Source organism: Sorghum bicolor, chromosome 5, assembly GCF_000003195.3.
Source record: "Sorghum bicolor cultivar BTx623 chromosome 5, Sorghum_bicolor_NCBIv3, whole genome shotgun sequence".
NCBI classification, from domain to species: domain Eukaryota; kingdom Viridiplantae; phylum Streptophyta; class Magnoliopsida; order Poales; family Poaceae; genus Sorghum; species Sorghum bicolor.
The window spans coordinates 68,223,521-68,244,844 of NC_012874.2; the positions used below are offsets into that span (position 1 = coordinate 68,223,521).

At 41.3% G+C, this 21,324-nt stretch overlaps 2 protein-coding genes across 2 annotated transcripts; one reads left to right on the forward strand and one right to left on the reverse strand.

Moving 5' to 3' along the window:
- LOC8068336 (1-acyl-sn-glycerol-3-phosphate acyltransferase PLS1) lies at positions 369–6,310 on the reverse strand. Its single transcript, XM_002451134.2, has 11 exons — positions 5,956–6,310; positions 5,364–5,486; positions 4,356–4,395; positions 4,181–4,254; positions 3,998–4,057; positions 3,144–3,221; positions 2,910–3,068; positions 2,119–2,244; positions 1,828–1,920; positions 1,585–1,668; positions 369–879 (listed from the first exon to the last, which is right to left on the reverse strand). The coding sequence occupies exons 1-11, from the start codon at positions 6,034–6,036 to the stop codon at positions 673–675; spliced, it is 1,125 nt and encodes a 374-aa protein (XP_002451179.1). The 5' UTR covers positions 6,037–6,310; the 3' UTR covers positions 369–672.
- On the forward strand, positions 11,868–19,931 carry LOC8079157 (GTPase Der). Its single transcript, XM_021461556.1, has 13 exons — positions 11,868–12,331; positions 12,642–12,700; positions 12,792–12,875; positions 12,974–13,267; positions 13,458–13,597; positions 14,068–14,155; positions 14,750–14,932; positions 15,100–15,261; positions 15,360–15,553; positions 17,814–17,964; positions 18,738–18,900; positions 19,249–19,331; positions 19,465–19,931. Exons 1-12 carry the CDS (start codon positions 11,935–11,937, stop codon positions 19,311–19,313), a joined length of 1,980 nt encoding a protein of 659 aa, XP_021317231.1. The 5' UTR covers positions 11,868–11,934; the 3' UTR covers positions 19,314–19,331; positions 19,465–19,931.

The following is a 21,324-nucleotide window of genomic DNA, read 5'->3' on the forward strand; positions in this document are numbered from 1 at the left end:
AGCCTCGACTCCATTTGTTGGACCGCTATATCTGAAAACTTATCTGCAATGGTGTAACTCGATCGCTGAATTCGCAATGGAAAGCGTTGCAGCAACTGTTTTTCCTTTTTCTTTTCCTTGATCTGGCAGGCAGGCATGACATATTGACATAGTAGGAACTAGAAACTTCTGGGTCTTTCAGGATTCTTCTCATCTTTCAGGACCCTCTTCTTTTCATCACAAAACACTTCTATTGCTTTTCGCAACACGCAGCATTCTGTATCCTTTGCTTTTCATCACAGATACAACATTCAATACACGCAGCAGTGCGTCTTACAATCCCCACATAACCACATTGTGATGAGTGACAGACAAGGTGCACAACTACATGGATTAAAGATGCAAGCATTACTGATAAATGAACTACTGAAAGGCTTCCAGAATATGTCTGACAGAGCAAAGTACCAACATCAAGTTCATGTGCTACAATTCCTCTGCCCAAAAGAGCGGGGGAAAAAATAAACTCCCTACAATTCTTTCCTGCATACAAATACAAGAGGAGCAGAGCATCCTATTTGAGAGCATATCAATGTCTGGAATTTTGGTGCTGTATACATTAATATGAATTCAATCTGCAACCCTTTTGAAGGTCGGCAATAATAAACCCCAGCATCTCATCTCCACCCTCCATTTTCATTCCTTCTTGACCCGGTTCCGTGCCGCCTTGGCTGAGCTCGACCGCTCAGCCTGGGAGAACATGATGAAGACATGCATGACCCCTGTCACAAGTGCCATCCCTGCGGCAGTGAATGCTACACCTCTCCATGTTGATAGGAGCTGTGTCCACTTGAAGAACTTGATGGCACCAAACAACAGGAGGAATGACCAAAACAGGGTCACCTGTTCCATCAGCAGGAATAGAAAGTCAGCAGCCAGACAACATATCAACACATTTAAGATGCACATTCGGCAAGATGAATTCATTGAGCTATGCAATGGGCAACAATTCAGCTATTTAAGTACCAAAGAAGAGCTCCCTGCTGCAATGCAACAACTGCCAGAGGTTTCACAAGGTAGTACTCCTAATAAGACATAGCACAGCACAGTGATCACTCCAGCATTCTTAACCCCAAAAACATGACCACCACCATCCCCCACAACTGCCAATTGAGTATGGGACACAAACTAATATGCAATCATTCTGATGCAAATCCGTGACCTTCTCTTCAGCTCACTCAAAACAGATGTACTGCTTTGTACTTAGTATTTTCAATATCGGCAAATGGCCAGTGAATCTGGGGAATAGGTAAATTCCTAGTACTGGTACTTTGTTTGCTTGGTTCTGCAATATCATGAATCGAGAACATCATGATTCTACATGACACTTGATTGACTTGTGTAACCTGGCTCACTGGCAAAAGGACACTGGTGCAACCCTGTTTTCTAACAAGATTTACACAAAAACACCATTCCCATGACAGTAAGACCAGCTTTTTCTTATTCAGCTGAGACGATAACCATCGATAGATTGTGAGGGTGCCACTGCCACTGAGGCAGTGACATGCCGTTGCAGACTATATAACATGCAACTGTAGTGGGTCTTACCAGCAATGATTTCACAGGACGACCAATAGGTCTAATCTCCTCATCGAAAGTGCCTGTTGCCAAATGCTTGTCCAGTAAGGCATCCTGAAATGAAAAACAGGGCAAATCGTATTTACTTTAAAAATAACTTTTTTTGTGAGTTCTACTTAAAAACTAATTGATCAAAGCATATATGGAGCATTTTACTTTTCAACAAGATCTAATCAGAAGACATCTAAAAAATAACGTTACATAGTTCAGTACCTTTGCCACAAAAATGTCTTTGCACCATTTTGAAACATCCTCATCTGATTTTGGCATCTCACTCATTGCATGGCGTTTCATGCGGACATGTATCTGGAGAGGAAAAAAAGTAGTACATTAGTTGGCATAACAGTAAGTAGTTGGGCACTGAAATTCCACTCCATATTACATATTTGTATTCAATTTGATTTAAGATACTTTAGTAGAATCAATTCATTTCAGTGCTCAGTTGACACAACTCTATTTCTGTATTGGTCTGCCTTGAGTTATTCATGTAGTTAGAAAACTTACCACTGATGATTGCCCTTTCAAAATCCGCAGCATTGTTGGTTGAGGTGAATCTTTAGGAACAATTACAGTTGTATCGTAAATGGCTGGAACAAAATCTCGCATAATACTTACGGCAGATACAAATCCCTGGGATTTTTTTTCACAGGAGGTATTAGTACATAACTCTATTGCTAGAACATGTGAGAATGGCATCAGAAATACATAAGAGTAAAACCTATGATATAACCATACTTTCTCAGTAGCTATTATACAAAATTATCATTAACAGATCTCTCAGGCGTTCCACAAAATCAAGACAAGTACTCAGTATTTGTTACTCTATGTGATACAGCCATTTATTCCCAATAACTCCTAATCTGATGTGTTGTGTTAGAACCTCATGATTAGTGATTTAACTTTATGATTGTAATTGTTAATGTCATGAAGGTACAAAAAATCTGCATTTTTCCTTTCAGGTTTGCACGTATAAGAAGAAAATGGAAGCGTTTTCACCAACGCCATTACTTCTACATGCACATATATGATGCAGAAAATTTCTAACAGTTATCACTTTATACAAAAAAAATCGTTATAAACATCACATTCAACAGGTGTATTTTGTGAACAAACTAATAAAAAGTAGAGTAAAATCATGTGAACAGTATAGTTTTCCAGGGTATGCCAAGTTATAGTTAAAAATTAGAATCATACATCTCATCTAGACTAAATCAGTAAAACAAAAATATAGCATAGGAAAAGATACTGAATATTTGCAATGTCAGAATCATGCAAGTGAGGGAACAACGAAGTACCTTGGTACGTGGAATAAGTACGTTTCTAGGAGCCGGTAAGCCCTGGGAAGCCGCATACTCCTGAGCTGCAAGAAGCTTTGCTGGAGTAAAGCGAGTACCCTCAACGAAAAGAGCTAGCCAAAATGGTCTAGGGAAGTCTTTCAACCTTTGGAGACCCCACTGTATGCAAAATTAAAAAGGTCACTATGTGAAAAAGGAAAACGGATGCCTTGTACAGGTAAGGTGGGGACTTACCTTTAGTGTCTTTTCATCCTTGGCCCAGCTCCTCTCCAAAAAGAGGTACTCTGCAAACCACATTGACCAGCCAATAACCTGCAAAAGTGAGCAAAACGGTTTATAGAATACCAAATCATGTGCCGGGACATCTACTACAGAAGAAAGGTTAATAGTTCACACAGGTTTCATCAATTGAAGAAGGACCTTTTTCTTCTCACGATGCAGGAGAGCTGCATGTCATTTCATTTGTAGGAGAAATGTACAAAGGATAGGCTAAAGAAACTCCTCCCAAACACACTCAACACACACTGCAAACTGGCATGTTTGCTTTTAGCTGCTACCGCACAAAAGCCTTATAAGTACCATAACATAAACAACAGGTAAGATCCACATAACTGAACCTAATCATGGCAATTCATTTCTTTTCATTACCAACAGAAAATTCTATTTGTTGCAGTCTTTGCTCTGTCATTCTATTTCCAGATCTACCTATTACTCCATATTGGGCAACTTTCTGAGAAGGTGCTCATAGCATGGTGGTAGTAAAACTTCCCAGGTGTGAAGCTACCAACCAGGGCTCGAACCCCTTGTTCTCACACAAAAAAAAACACCCCTCACCGTGTTCCTCCATGATCGTGGCGCTATTACTAAAGCCCGCAATTATTACAGTGAGAACATGACAAAGCAATGTAGCATTATAATTTTCCTGAAACTAGATAAACAAGTCTCTAGTCCAAAATATATTTGTTTATGTTGCTTAATTATGCCACAAATAGTTTTTTTTAAAACCTACATTAAAATCAACATAACTCCAATGCACATATAAATTGTAAAAGTACATGTTACAGAAATATACATATGAATTAACTCACTGGAAGGAACTTGGATGACTTCTTCATGACAGCAAGCGTACTTCCAAGGCACCCTGAACGCTGAACACATGACCAGAAAACAGGAGTCTCATTATTTATCAGTTAATCCAAATAAATCTAAACAGTGTGAACTGTGAGCAAACTAAATTTGTAACAACCATCCAGAAGATAGGAGATAACAACCTGGGCCAATATCCATCCAATAAGCCAATCAATATCACTCCGATGATTTGATATGATAAGTGCATGCTCTTTACCTGTGAAATTATTCAGATATAAGCTTGTAATCCGAACTTTTTCATTAAGCTTGCATGAAGGTGAATGCAAACAATGAAACTATTAATAATGGGCTCCTTACCCATTGATCGGTAAGTTTCCTCATCTGCATGAAGTTGTACCTGCAGACCATAAGTTGAAGTTATTCAGGGACCAGGAGGAAAAAAACAATGCTTGCTTCAAAAACATCACTCAAACGCGTTGAAGTTACTCAGGGGACCAGGAGGAAAAAAATAATGCTTGCTTCAAAAACATCACTCAAACGTGAAGTTTGCATGCTAAGTGCTTAAGAAGTATGTTCATTTAGATCTCCTGATGAAAAAGGAAGACAAAATACAAAAAAGGTAGACAAAATACAAAAAAGGTAGACAAAGTATCCTCAATTAGCAATTCAATTGATACACATTTAAGCCATTTACATAAATGTCACTCATCAGAATTTGTTTTTTTTCTTAGCTTGTCTAATTTACTGCCACAATTCTGCAGGATAAAAAACTAACTATCTTCCTTCTTGTTTGATAAGCCACACCACTGACCACCCCAACAATACTGGAAATTCATACGCAATATGATTAAATGACTAACTTTCTAATTTCTAGTGCATATGCAATAAAAAGGTCACCAAAGTAACATTTCAATAATTCAATCCATGCAAATCTTCCAAATAGAATCTTTACAAACATCACACTAAACTCTAGCCAACATAGGTTGTCAATCTCTATCAGTGTCCCTACTAGTATTGCCGACATTGCCTTTACAACTTTGTATTTATGAACATGGTGTGTGGGAGCTAAACTTTTGAAACTTCTTTGCTTACTTTATTTGGTTAGACATATGCATCTACCAGATTCAGTTAGGGTGCAGCACTGAAAACAGCTGTTTAACTCAGCTTGTGTTCATTTCAAAATAACGCATCATATGACAGTACAAGAAAGTTTGAATATAGCAAACCAACAGAATGCTGCAACTCCCAGGCAGAAATGCAATTTTGAGTTCTGATACTGAAGGAGAACACGTCACAGATCAATCTATCTACTAGAAATGAAATGCGAAAATAAAATTCTTAGCTGCTGGTCATATCTGCGTGTACCTTAACACCTGCCCACCAGTCCACCACCCAGACAAGCTGAAGCCACAGCAGCTCAGCCAAGAATCTGTTGACCCGACGGTAGAAGCTCTTGGAAAAGGGCCTTATTGTCACAAATAGGATGGCCTGAAATTTCCACGCGCATATACAAACGGATCAAAGAAAGCTTAACAAAATTGGAAGTTACCATGGGTGTAGTACCCCGTTCATAACCGCAGTGAAATGGAAGCTCTAAATTCTAAATTATTTTAGATACAAAAGCGGCAATTATAACGAGAAATCAACAAATCGGCACGAAGCTTTGCATCTAAAAGACACATCCTTGAGTAAAATTCGCCTGGAACCATCGGGACAAACAAATCGCAGAGGGAATCTGTAAATCTTTAACGCACATCAGCAGCTGGAATTACCCTACAACGCGCGACCATCATCATTAATCAAGCGAAGAAACTAAAATGTCCGGGGGCAACGCCATCGAATTAAACAAAATAGAATCTTTTGCTCAGCCGCCGCATCAGATCACCCCGTCGGCCCAAAAAAGGAAAACAAATCGAGCTGGGCGGGCCCCGGTGGGGAGGCCGGGAAGGGCGGGTACCTGGATGGTGTTGACGATGAGGCCGGACAGGAGGAAGAGCAGGCCGAGCGGGAGCACGACGAGCACGAGCGGGACCGCCATGGCCGGCCGCCGCCGATCTCGGAGGGGTCAGTCAGACGGGAGGCGGCGGTGGAAAAGCTCCCCGCGGCGCTCCTTCTCCGGCGATAGGTGGGCGGTGGCGGGCGGCTCCGCCGGCGACGAGGAGGACGGGGCACGCGAGGCGGATTCGGAGGGTTTTTTTTTTTATTATTGTGGGGAGGCGGTGGATGGATGGGCGGTGGGAGGAAGGGAGGGAGGTGGAGGAGTGAAGCGGATGGATGCGTCCATGGGTGGCATTGGCAGCGCAGCACGGGAGGATGGTGCGCCAGTGCCACGTCGGACAACGCATTTTTTCTGTGTTTCGGATTCGGATGAAATGTTTTCTTCTCTTTTACTCCGTATTTTCGTTTTCACCTTTTTCTTTTTAGAATTTTTTCGTTTTTACTTTGGTAACGAAGGATGATGAAAGAACATCCGCTCCGGATGAATGGTGATTACTAGTGGGTGCATTGTGATTCTGATAAATTTCATTGATTTTTTTCTTAAGTTAATAGAACATGGCTAAAAAATAACCAGTTGTGTGCTAGGTGGCGCACATAGTCTTGTTCTTCGCGCCATGAGCGCTCTCTCTCGCCTCTCCTTTCCGGTGCCCCTCGCCCTCGACACCACCCACCACCCCACCACGACACACTAGTTAGGTTTTGCCAGAGCTCTTTTAGCGTGTTTGTAGTAGCATCAGCCTCCTTCTTCCCCCCTCTTAACGCATCCATGGCCTCTTTCTCCTTTAGCTTCACCGATGCGACGTCTCCACCACCGCCAGAGCCTAAAACTGCCTTGCCGTTGTCCACAACGTCTGGCCAATCTTCCTCCCCCTCCCTCTAAACCCCTTCTCTTCTAAGCCCGCTAGAGTTTGGGAGGAAGGAGGTGGGGCGGCACGGGCGCATGCGATGAGGAAGATGAACATGCCATATGACCTCACCATGTGCGGCGTGCAGTGCTAGGGAGGGAGAAAGTGGAGGTGGGCGTGCAGTGGCCAAAAAATACTGCCAGCCGTATTAAAAGTCTTTTCTAAGTTAATAACCCACCTATCTTTTTTAAGAGATACCTATCTTTTTTTTTCAAAAGCATACACATGGTCATCAAGATTTAAAATCAACCAATCTAATCATTCTTCGACGGTTCACTGAAGAAAAAGTTTCTCTAGAATAAAAATGCGGTCGTATGTACTCTCTCTGCTCCAATATAGTTGTTGTAGCTTTCCACGAAGTGCATCAAACATTGCCTGGACGTTAGTGTGTCCAGATGCATGGACTTCCCTGTGAACCTAGATGCTTAAATGCTATACCAAAACGACAACCATTGTGGGACAAAAGGAGTAATGTTATATTTTATAAATTTCTATATTTACCTTATTGCTTTAGATGCGTCAAATGTTTCATGAGTTGAACTATAGTAGAAACTATGGCGAGAGAGAGAGGGCATGCATCTCTTTATGTCTGGTCTGGTACGTGATGTGCCAAATTCAGTTAAACAACGCCTTGCCAAAGCAAATCCGTTCGTCTAGCTTGACGAGACGTGTAGAACTCTGTCCATGTTGTCGTCAGGCACCGCCAAACACCGTAACGTGTACTCCTAATCCATTGCATTTTTCTCATCAATCAAATAATAATCCATCAGTAGTCCCCCCCCCCAAAACCCCCAAAATAAACTAAAATCTATCGGTAAAGTAAAGTTGTGCCTCTGTACTAGTTTGGTATACAGTTGTTTCAACTCTTGGTAAACATACAAATCATTACTACTACTTCTTGTTTGTCAGAGTGCATGAATTTAGATGGGGAGATGTACTCACTCATAATTGCTACAATGCTGGAAACAGAACTTTGCATTCCTCAACTGGACTCAATGTGAGTAATCTTTTGGTACATCCCTAAATAGAAATTCTTTTGGTACAGATGTTAGGTCTCAGAATTATAAAAAATGCTAGTAGAAAACGTAGGAACAAAAATGCTCCTAAACCTTAAATCTATGGGAAAACACAGAAACTTGTGAAATCGAACGTTTGCATGAAGCGCATGAAAAGTGTAGGAATTCGATAAGGGAGAGTGACACAAAGTGATATCTCACCCAAAGTTTAACCTCTTGGTAATTTTTCTATAAAACAAGACATTCTATAGGAATTTCATAGGATTTGTAAGAACCCAATCCTTTGCTCCAATTGGGTTCATAGGAAATTTCTCTATAGGATTTCAATCCATTAGAATTTCTTTTTTTATTTGTTTCAGAGAAGTCCATAGAGTAAGGGTGTGTTGCAGCCTATTCATTTGAGCTTATCAGTTGAATCAGCAGTGTTTTTCTCTCACAACAAATTAACCAACAATACTTTCTGCTATGGCTTATCAGTTAAACGAATAAGGCTTTGGGTTGCCGCTTTGGTCTGAGAGCCACAACTAAGTAGCTCGATCCAGCCCTAGACGTATGAAATCGAGAGTGCCCAATGCCTGGGCTAGACAGATTTCTAAAGTTTGTGGATCCCAAACAATAATTCTAAAGTTGATGTACCTATGTAAGAGCAGCTTTAGTGTTTCTCACGAGTCGAACCATGGGATGGAAAAGCGAACCAAGACCATTAGAGCGATCAGATGTTGGTTGTCAGAAGTTAATTAAAAGCGAACCGAATAGACGGTTCGAACCGTGCTGAGCATACGCATTAAAATATTACTGGAAAGGACCAGTCACCGACGTCAAACACGACGTGGACCTTCGGTAGTCGATCGGTTCTTATTTTTTTTATCGTTTTCTCATGCAATGTTCGAACAAAGCACTTGAACCAAACTTTTGGGTGGTGTTTGGTTGGGATTGTTAAACTTTAACAAGCACTATAGCATTTTCATTTTATTTGAGAATTAGTGTTCAATCATGGACTAATTAGCCTCAAAAGATTTGTCTTGCAAATTACTCTCTAACTATGTTTTTAGCTTTGTAAATAGTCTATATTTAATACTCTATGTATATATACAAATATTAGATATGACGGACGATAAACTTTAACCGATGAAATCAAACAAGACATTTGGCTCATCTGACTTTTGTCAGATCGGTTCGAACCAAACACTTTTTGAGGAAGCGTTCGAACCAAACACTAGAGTTGCTCTAACACACACACACAAACAAAAGTAAATGGAGCTATGGTTCATTTGGCTCTACGTTGACCTGTTCTAGGGAGCTTCCTTGTAATATATTTTTCGCCTGGGTCTTGGTTAGTTACCACCGAAATCCAAAAAGTTTTCAAGATTTCCTGTTACATCAAATTTTGCGGCACATGCATGAAGCACTAAATATAAATGAAAACAAAAACTAATTACACAGTTTGTCTGTAAATCACGAGATGAATCTTTTTGAGCCTAGTTAGTCTATGATTGGATAATATTTGTCAAATAAAAACGAAGATGCTACAGTACCGAAATTCGAAATCTTTTCGGAACTAAACAAAGCCATGGTTTACAAAAGTGAAATGCTAGTACGAGTGGAAGTTGTTTATGCATCTACTACCAGCAGTCGTATTTATTTGCCACGGATACTGAGGCCAGTCTCAATGCATAGTTTCATGACACAGTTACCAAGACTATAACTAGGTAACCGAGCCACAGGAGTTTTATGGGGATGAAACTCCTCTCTCATCTGATGAAACTCCTTCATTTAATGACCCTGTCAAGTCAGCAATTATGCTTACGTGACACTCTATTTAATGTGCATGACACTCTCATGAAACATGCATTTAATGTGCCCTGACAGTCATGGTTGGATGCACGTTTAAAAAAAGGAAATAAAAAAACTAACCACCAGAGAGGAAACAGATCCAGGGGTCGTCCATTGGTCAGGAACATGGAGGTGACTCCGACTCGGACAGGTGAGTGAATGTTGCCTTCATTTGCACATCAATTTGGGCTGCTATTTGTTGGTGAGCTGCAGCTGAGCAGCTCGCAGCTAGAGACGATGGCGGCGGCGGCGAAGGAGAAGGAGAAGGTGGTGAGGGCGTCGGACGAGTACGTTAAGAAGCAGCAGAGGCTTCCTCCGATAAGGCCTCCCGGCCTCTCGGAATCCTTGTTCCAGGCGTTCCCCAGACTCCGGGAGCTCCTCCGAGACGACGAGGCCGCGATCAAGTCGCTTATCAAGATGGAGGAGGAGATCCTGAGGCAGTACCACCGGAAGGTTCTTGTGTACGCCGACGTGAAGGTGGATGACGACGACCGCCATTAGTAGGAATCTGAACCTCCTGGTCGGCTACAACTACTCTGTTTTTGTTTAGGTACTTATATCATCATCTATGTGAGGCTTGGGACTAGTAGTACGTAATACTCTGTTTTTGTTTAGGTACATCAATCATCGATGTTGTGCCATCCTTCTATTACTGCAAACCCAGTAAGCTTTGATCTTAAATTGACTACGTCTAAGTGAAACTACTATTGGATATTTGGACTGGGCAATCCGATGTTAGGATTATTACTTATTGGGTGTGTGAGATCTGTTTTTGTGTTTGCAATGCTATTGTTTGCAAATGTGTTAGCGAATCACTGCATTTGGAATTGTGATCTGATGTGATGCTGAACACCAAGGTCGTCACATCTATCCCAGTTCAACTGTTTCTTCCAGCTTTGTCAACTGTTTTTTTCCTTGACATTTTAGACCCCGTTTAAAAGTTGGGGCTTTTTTTTTCCAGAATCACATTTTTTTTTTCTGAGTTGAACTGAGTCATGTAAAATTCCTATGCAGATTCCTGCATTACAAAAACATGTCCTAGATTATCACTGAGAAAGCGTATTTCTTAACCTAAAGAAGAATACACCTTGGTTTGATGCTGATTTGTTGTGATAGAAAAATATTCTTGTATAACTGGTGATAAGTTCACTTGATCAAGCACACCTTTCAATATTATGAATTACACTTGCCAAAATTTTAAAATAAACCCCTTTATTACACCATGATCCGAAGCTGCATTTCATCGATTTCAAAAAAAAAACCAATAACCCACCTTTTTTATATAATCTATAAGTCAACACGACTTCATGCTTTGACCAAAATCTGACCAAACATTGCCTAAATTTTACCATTAGTATTTTTCAAAATACCTAGTAGTTTGGAAATATAAAAACTATACGCATGTGTTTGTCTTGAGTGTATTTTATGAATTATCTCATATACCTATTAGCTATTGCAACTTTTTATTCTAAAAATAAATGCGAGAACTTTTCATATTTCCTGTACTTTTCTATAAAATTGAACTAAATTCTATTAAATCCCTATATGATCCCTCCATCCTAAAGGGTCCCCAAAAAACAATGTTAATCAAAGCTAAAATTTTAGTAATCATATTGACCAAGTATCTTTTTTTAATTACATAGTATAACGCAGACACTCACAATACATACATACTTACCCCTATAAATATACGTACACAAATCTTACCTGTATGAGCACCTCTAAAGAACTAAGCTGACAGATACGAGCACCCATATCAAGTTGAAAATTTAAACCCAGATGGTCAGATTCCGCCACAAGAAACCCAACTTTCTAAAGCTAAAATAAATTTTCTATGCGTTCCATAAGTTAATCTCTACAAAAACCTGTATGGAAAACACCTAAGGCTTTGTTTGGATGTTGTCGGATTCACTTTAATCCATGTATATTGGTATGGGTTAGGGTGAAATTTAGTTCAAGTTCCACTTTAATCCACCTCAATACATGTGAATTGATGCGAATACGACTACATCCAAACAAAAGCCTAAAGTGTAAAGCCACTCCATAACATTCCGGCCCCACCTGCCATACTCCGACCCTACCCGCCGTCCGTTAATAACGGCACGCCCTCTTCGCTTTCACTCCCTTATCCGCCCGCTCCCACACTGCTCGCTCTGCTCTGCTCGTCTCCGCCGCCGTCGCGCCATGGCCGCCACGGCGCCCTTCTCCTCCGCCTCCTCCTCGCACCCACCTCGCCTACCCTCCAAAACTCTGACGTCTCGTCACTCCCGCCCGCTCCACCACAGGTCACCGCCCGCAGCCTCCGCCCCGCGCTCGCGCCCGCTGCTCCTCTCCTTCCCCGCGCCCGCACGCCGCTCCGGCGCTGGACTCCGCGCTTCAGCCGCGCAGAAAATCTCTGTCGATTACCAGTTCGATGAAGAAGACGATGACGAGGAGGAGTACGAATACGACGGCGAGGAGGAGGAGGAGGAGTGGGAGGAGGATGAAGATGAGGAGGCGATGGACGTGGAGGCGTTGGAGGAGGAGGCCCGCGGCGCCGCCGCCGACCTCGCCAAACGCCTCGCACGGGAGCTCCACATCGGTGAGTTGTTAGCGAAATTCTTGTTGTGTCAGCTGGATTGTGCAAGATTTGCTCTGAAAGTGTGTAATTGCGCAATCTATCTCTGCCACTTGTCTTGTCTGTATCATATTCGGTTTTGGTTCTGCAGATACCACTATTTAGATATTTAAAGGCACCGAAGAACTAATCATTAGCATTGAAATCACAATGCTTGTTTGGCCTCCTACTGTTACGAAACCTTTAGAGTGAAACGTTGTGTCCGTTTTTCATCAGAGCCACTGTTATGTGCACTAGTTCATTTTTCAGTAATCCATACAATATTACATTTCAGATGATGATGTGAGGGAGAAACGAAGAAACATCAGGGATAAGACATCTGTGTCTAAACATGTCAGTATACATACATTGATGTTCTACTGAATGAAATGCACAAATGCTGAAAAAAGATTCTTTTGATGTAACTGGCCTCTACATGATTCAGATTCCAGATAATCTTCTTCCGAAGGTGGCAATTATTGGGAGGCCAAATGTCGGTAAATCTGCGCTGTTCAACCGTCTTGTCGGAGTATGTCAATCATCACTCAGAGTAGTGCCTGCAATGTTGATCACCATACAATCTTCAGACCAGAATGCGGAAGTAAACTGAACTATGATCTCTTTCAGGGAAATAGGGCTATAGTTGTTGATGAACCTGGTGTGACAAGGGATCGGTTATATGGACGATCCTACTGGGGTGATCAGGAGTTTATGGTTATTGATACTGGTGGGGTAATTACTTTGTCAAAGTCTCAAGCAGGGGTGATGGAAGAACTTGCCGTCACCACTACTGTTGGTATGGATGGGATTCCTCTCGCCACTAGAGAAGCTGCTATTGCAAGGATGCCATCAATGATTGAAAAACAAGCAGTTGCAGCTGTTGATGAGGCATCCGTCATACTATTCGTCGTGGATGGTCAGGCAGGTTTAGGCAATTACCTTTTCTTTTGGGTTATGGAACGTGCTTGCTTAATATTTGAATTTACGTCGACCTTAAATAAATGTACTTCTAATACTTTACTTAAACATTTCTTGACCAGAAATTGTTGTTCTAATAATTTCATATGTAAGTTCCGTTTTTACTAGCATAATGGTGCCAAACATATTTCAGGCTGGTCTTGTGGCAGCTGATATAGAGATTTCTGATTGGTTGCGACGCAACTACTCTGACAAGTGTGTTATACTTGCTGTCAATAAGTGTGAATCTCCACGGAAAGGGCAAATGCAAGCATTAGACTTTTGGTCACTAGGGTGAGCATATAACTTTCTGGCTCTACAAAATCACTCATTGTTTTCTTTGCATTTCAAAATATGTACAATAATGTGGTTCTTTTATGTGATACTTTGGACAACAATTGTAGTTAAAACATGACACTAGAATACTAGATATGGTGTATTGCACCACTGCTCAAATACAAAAGCCAAACAACATGCGTGGATAAAGTAAAAACACTCACTAGTGGCTGTTGTTTGATGTAAATTATGAATAAGCAATAAACTGTTTTGAGAATTTAACATCCTAAGCTCATTTGAACACCACTCTCTCTAAGGTCAAAATGTTTCTAGAATCTGCTGTATGCAATTCTCCACTTGTACTGTGATTTTAAAGCAAAAGAACACATTAACAAGGATATCTGTGTTTTGTTGATGGTTTGCCTTTTCTTTTACTGCCCATCAGTCAGCCAAGCTGCTGAGCTCATCTTTCTGTTGGTTACTGCTAGGTTTTCTCCTCTGCCAATTTCTGCTATTACTGGCACAGGAACTGGAGATCTCCTTGACCTGGTGTGTTCAGAGCTGAGAAAATTTGAGGTACGGAAATTGGTTGATGTTTTTTTCTGTTAATGACTGAATGTTAATGAAATATTTATGAAATAAAGATTGGACAACATGACATAGCTACATGGCACTTGACAGTGGAAGAAAAACAAGTATAGTTACTTACAAAAAGGCTAGGCTAATTGATATAGAATATTTTAGAATAATTGAAGGCTTGGTACTGTTCAGTAGCTTTATCCCACAATATTAGAAACAAGGTAAAACTTCTAGAAAGTAGAAAATGTACCAGAGTGGAAATCCCATATGGATTTATCAAGTACATCAAGGGAATTTCCTTATATGCCAACTGAAAAACTCATAATCTCTCATAGAGGTATATGCTATTCATGTGTCTACGACAGGTGGGATCCCCACACTAACTGAGAGTGGCATATTAGGGATTTAGGTTTTACCTAGTGGATTGTGAGGAATTGTCCTATTGGACTATGGAATCCTTAACCTAGCTTCAGAAATTTATGTCTTTCAAACTCTTGAATATCTGATGTTTCTTTCCTTTTTATTTTCTATGTGAAGATACTTTAATACTCTGTCAATTTCATAGCATAAAGTAACTCATGGGTACTGCAGGGATTGGATACAGTTGAAGAAGAGAAAAATAAGGTTCCTGCTATTGCCATTGTGGGAAGACCAAATGTGGGCAAAAGTAGCATTCTAAATGCTTTGGTTGGAGAAGATAGAACTATTGTGAGCCCAGTTAGTGGGACAACACGTGATGCCATTGATACTGAGTTTACTACAGCAGATGGGGAGGTCTGTTCCCAACACTTCTGTTAATGTTATATTGCTGTTACATTGTTCCATTGAACACACTAATTATGGTCACTTATATTTACTTCTACATAACAGAATAAAATTGTGACTTCAAAGCATGATTCTTTCACAGGAATATAACAATAATTTGCTCAAATATCCTGCAGAAGTACAAACTCATTGATACTGCTGGGATCCGGCGCAGGGCAGCAGTTATTTCTGCTGGCAGCACAACGGAATCGCTTTCAGTAAAGCGTGCATTTCGAGCAATTCGGCGCTCTGATGTGGTTGCCCTTGTTATCGAGGCAATGGCCTGTGTTACCGAGCAGGTATGTTAACTATGCGACACATGTATGTTTAGACCCACGAAGAGACATATGATTGTCTTATATGCTCATTTTAACACATGAACTCTTGTGGTATCAAGGATTATAAAATTGCAGAGAGGATTGAGAAAGAAGGAAAAGCTTGTGTCATTGTTGTGAACAAATGGGATACAATCCCAAACAAGAACCATGAGAGTACAACACATTATGAACAAGATGTAAGAGAAAAGCTTCGCATACTTGATTGGGCACCTATTGTCTACTGTTCTGCGACTAATGGCACCAGTGTCGAAAAGTAAATTCTTCACTTTCATATACCCTAATCTACCTGTATCTCTGTTTCTTTCAGACTTGTGAAACTTTTGTTGAATCCGATAACTTTTTGTTTCCCCTCAACATTCTTAGTTGTGCATTACTGTTACCTGGGATCTATAAACACTTGCTTTGTATAACCCCTTTATGATGGTTAGCTTCCCAAGATATTGTTTTTTTTCTAGAATACGCAGGAGAGCTGCATATCATTGCATTAAGATAGGAGAGAAAAAAGGAGGCATAAATGCCGAAGTACAAAACAGGTTCAACACCACCCCGTACTCACACCAACACACGCAAAGGAACACTAAACACAAAAACCACCCTACAAAAAAACCACTCCAAAAAAAGCCCTAGACAAAGAAAGACGACCAAAAAACACTACAAAATGCGAAATGCCTCTAACCACTATTGCGAACAGCAACCAGACTTCTAAGTCTTTTGATATAGATGTACAACGGGCCGGGCCAGCACGGCCTGGGGTGGGCCACGTCGGGCCACGGGCCGACCGGGCCGGGCCACCACCGTGCTGCGGGCCGAGGGTGTGGCCCATGGTCCGGTCCGTGGGCCATTTTCCCGGGCCGTGCCGCCCGTTCAGCCCGGTACCTCGGGCCGGCCCACAGCCCGACAAGCATATCATGTCTCAATTTACCAATTTTTTTTTAACAAAGGTCAATTTTTTTCACAAATCACAGCATATGAAAGAAGCAACATACAATTTCATTGTTTCAAGCAAAACATATCTCAATTCACAAGTTATATCAAAGAGAAAGAGCACAGAATCACAACATATAGAACAAAATGAGCCGTTGGGCCGGGCCGCCATCGAGCCGCCTTCTCCACCGGGTCGGACCAGTCCCGTGCCGCGGGCTGATGCGACGGCCCATGGCCCGGTCCGGCAACGGGCCGTGCCGCCCGTGGCCCGCAAGCACCGGACCGGGCCATGCCACGGACCGGGCCACGGACCGGGCCAAATTTAACGGGCCAAATGTACATCTTTATCTTCTGAGGCCTTTGGCACCGGCCAAAATCCAGAGATCAACCTCCTCACTTGCAAGGAGAAGGGCACGACTCAGATTGGGCGAGATGCCATTGAAAACCCTGTCGTTCCTTCCTTTCCAAAGAATCCAAGCACCCAAAGAAACCAGCGAGTTGAAGCCCTGTTTAACTTCCTTGTTGAAAGAGTTGCCGGCCTGAAGCCACCAATCAAAGAAATTTGTCGAGTCTGGTTGAGGACCTATGTCAGGAAGTCCAAAACGACAGAGCAGCAGGTGCCAAAACTGTCGCGAAAAAACGCAGGAACATAAGAGATGCTGGATAGATTCGTCCTCCTGATCACAAAGAGGGCAATGCTCAGGATGTGGGAGACCCCGTCTGGCCAGCCTATCTGCCGTCCAGCACCTGTTATGAACCACTAGCCAAAGGAAGAATTTACACTTCCTGGGGCCCCAGCTGCCCCAAATCAGCCTGCAGGGTTCGAACAAGATAGCACCATTGAAGAAGGCCCTATACGCTGATTTAGTAGAAAAATCTCCAGAAGCTTCAAATTTCCACTTGTGCTGATCAGTCACTTCAGGTTGCAGAACCACTTCCTGAACCATCTCCCAAATTTTCAAATATTCAGCCAGAATTGCAACAGTGTGGTGCCCTTGGATATCATGAACCCAAGTGTTGTCCCGAAGCGCATCATCGACCATACGATTTTTTGCACGCCTTTTGGGAACACAAGCAAAGAGATGGGGGGCCAGCAGCTCGATAGACTTCCCATTGAGCCACCTGTCCGTCCAGAACTTGGTCTGAGACCCGCTGCCAACAGTGGTGGTCAAAGCCATGGAAAAGAGGGCTTGGGCGTTTTTATTTATTGAGATAGGGAAGGCAGCCCAAGGCTTGTTGGGTTCAGTTTTCCCCAACCACAACCAACGGACCCTGAGGGCCCATCCAAAATACTGCAAGTCCAAAATGCCCAAACCTCCAAGCTCTGTTGGGCGACACACCTTAGGCCAAGTGATCAAACAGTGACCACCATTTAACTCCTTCCGGCCTCTCCAAGGGAACTTACGTCGAATCTTATCTAGGGCCTTCAAACACCAAGGGGGAAGCTCCAAGGCAGTAGAGTAATAGATCAAAGTAGAAGTAATTACTGATTGCACATATGTCGCCCGACCAGCTCTGCTCATCAAATCAGCCTTCCAACCTTTTCCTGTGTTCATATTCTATAATATGCTGTACTAAATTGTCTTCAGGATAATTTCTGCTGCTGCTTTGGTTGAGAAGGAAAGGTCTAGAAGACTCGGCACCTCCATTCTTAATCAAGTTATTAGAGAAGCTATAGCATTCAAACCACCACCAAGAACAAGAGGTGGCAAAAGAGGTCGTGTCTATTATACAACACAGGTAACTTCCTAACTTCGTTCTCAAGAGAACAAACTTGTTTTTTATAAGCTAATGTGTATATGATACCATATTCATAATACAAGATGAAATTGCCGACACTTCATCTTTTTTTCTACCATCAAGTTTACAGTTCCCAGCCTGCTGACAAAACAATCAAACAAAAATCCTGAAATCAGGTAGATGAGGTCGCTTCTTTAGGGAAACTTATTAGAGGATGCAGAGGCTGTAGGCAACATCAATGCATGTCAGACAAGCCATGGTGGTAGATCGCACGGGTGCAAGTTGGTGCTTGGTACTATTACTGACCATGGTTTGTAGGTCGCAAGGGCATCTTGGAAGAATGCAATGTGTGACCACAGGGCACAGGCCCACCGAGGTGTCCATGTTGTGGCAGCTTGTAAGATTTTGAGTTGGATTGTGCAAACAAAGGCAACCATTTGATTTTTTAAAAGGAGTGGTACAGGAAGAATCAAATATTATTTCTAATGGCATTTCTAAGATTTGTTATCTTCAGATGAAAAATATAGGAATTTCTCTTAAATAATTCCAATACAACAATTGATTCAGCTCATCATTCTATATATCTTGTTAATTCAACAATAAAGGAACAACAGTATCTAGAAATAACTAGAAGCTTGGCAGAAAAGGTTTCAACTTTTCAAGCAAGTGATTCACAATCTTTTTACTGCTTTCAGATATATTTGAAAACTAATATCATTAAACTCACCTGTGCATTCCTTTGCATCTGAAGAAAAGTTATTGCTGATTTGTAGGCTGCCATTGGTCCACCAACATTCGTTTTATTTGTAAATGATGCGAAGCTCTTCCCTGATACATACCGCCGTTACATGGAAAAGAAACTCCGGTCAGATGCTGGGTTTCCAGGCACTCCTATTCGTTTATTGTGGCGTAGCAGAAGGCGTCCAGACAAACGAGGTGAGAGAATACTGATGCACATAGCCTCAGCATTTAGTGGAATAGATATTTTAATATTAAAACAAACACGCCAAGGAATTTCTGAGATCAGTGAAAATGGGAAAAATGAATTAATATACTCCTAGCTTTGGTCAAGCGAAATGTTAGTATAGCTGTGATTAGCAGCACATGTAGTATCATTTTGTTATCAACTTTTGTAGGATAAATATTGATTGGAAGTCTAGTTCTAGTACCCCTGAAGTTTCTTCAATTGATGTTTCCCATCTTTTACCCCTGTTATGAATTCGTTGTTTCCTTGAATTGTGTGTTTACTAAAACTCTTTACTTTTCCCCATATGTTCTTGGTAGGTAAATCTGCTGATAGTAGAACGCAGAGCCCAGGAACCCCTAGCAAAATGGTTCTAGCTGCCTAACTAAATCACAGCCTCCAGGTACCTCTCTTGTGTTTTTGCTTTTCAGAAAATAGAATCATGGTATTTATTAAGACAATGCACACTTAGAATCAATATACTAGCTAGCAAATGTGGAAATCATAAAATGTCATCTGTTTGTTCTCCACGGCAGGGCATGGAGCCTCCCTAAATGCTTGTGGCAAGTCAGCTCTACCACTGGGATTCTATTGAGACGGTGGCAATTGCTGCTTCAATCAATAACTTGAATCGGCTGAGAAGTTCATGAACTAGCTCATCTTCGGCAATCCAGTATATGCATCCATTCGTTTTGAGCTATAGAAAAAGCGTGCATGTACGTAGCAACTAACACGAGATATGTGGTTCGTGGATGTCTGGAGCTCTGTTGATAAAGTGTGAGAAAATTCTTTGATTAAACTGTTGCTTTCTGCCTCTGATCCATAGTATAGACGCAACGAAGCAAAATCTCCAAGGCATGGATATGGTACAAGAGTACAGCTCGGGAACATGCAGATTGTAACAAAAGAATGATATTAGGATGACTGTGTAAATCTAATCGTAGACTGACTTCTGGAGTGTATGAGTAAACAATGGAATGTAGACTGAATTTTGTCTGGATAAGTAACGCCATTGTTTGACCCCACAAAGCTCGTCTCTCTTGCACGTGGTAACTACTATCAGCTACAATCTCATGTTCACATTAATCATTGGGGAAACAGCATTTCACTTATTTTATTTTCAGTGATAAAAAGGGATGCATCCCTTAAATTATGAAAACTGCCAAATACATTGAACAAGGCCTACAGCGCTATTTTTTTTTAAAAAAAAATGCTGATCTACCTCGATATCATCGTGAAAAGAGAACACTTGAAACGAAACAAAAAGACATTCTCAAAGGAGGCTGACACATGTCTGACGCTAATTTGAGGCAGTGGTATAGTGGAAATACAGAAACATTTTTTTTAAAAAAAATGAAATAGTGCTTGCCATTTGGTCTGTGCTGTTCGGAGGAGTGTTTGTAACAGCTTGTGAACTAGCGTTGATATTCTGCTAAACTGGTTCATTACGCATCACGCGAACAGCCCATCGGACGACTGGGAATGTTACTCGTATAGTGGAAATACAGAAAAAATTGAGATAATGCTTGCCATTTGAAGATGGTCTAATCTTTTTCTTTAGTTAAGAAATAATTCAGTAGATAATTGACAAGGTTTTTAAACCATGGAATGTCTCTAACCTTCTAATTCTAAAAATTCTGAAATGTTATACAGATGCATTAGAATAAGAATAATTCAAGTACAATATTCAGAGCTCGTGAAAAAAATATATCTAGAAGCTTACAAAATTAGATTTAGCTCTACGAAGAAGAGGAAAAATATCGTACCTAAACTCGACGCGGACGCGGTGGCCGGCGGCGCGACGACTCAACGTGGTGGCCGGCGGACGTACGGCGGCGCGACTACTTCGACGCGGCCACGGCCCACGCGGTGACGGCGGCTGCGGCTCCGCCGGACCGCCTGCAAGTGCAAGGATGGCACCAAAGAAGAAGAGCAGATATATGATGAAAGGTATTTTTTTTATTTTCAGAAATTATTAGAATTCTATAACAAGGATTGTCTGTTCTGTATGTTGTAGTGGGAGGATGGAAGTTTTATTTTTTACAGACTATGTATCAACTTGATGTATGCTCTTGGCATTTTAGTAAAGTACTCCCTCCATTTCAAATTATAAGTCGTTTGACTTTTTTAACTTTAAGTTTGACCACTCGTCTTTTTAAAAAAATTTTGTGCAAACGTAGTTAAATTTAAGTCATTCTTGTAGAAATTTTATTAATAAACCAAGCCACGGCAAAAAAAGTTATATTTTGCACAAATTTTTGAATAAAACGAATGGTCAAACTTTGTGTTAAAAAAGTCAAACGTCTTATAATTTGGGATGGATTGAGTACTTCATCTCTGAATAAAAAGAGGTAGGAAGAAGGGTCCAACATTGGAGGAAGTGAAGCTTGGATAAT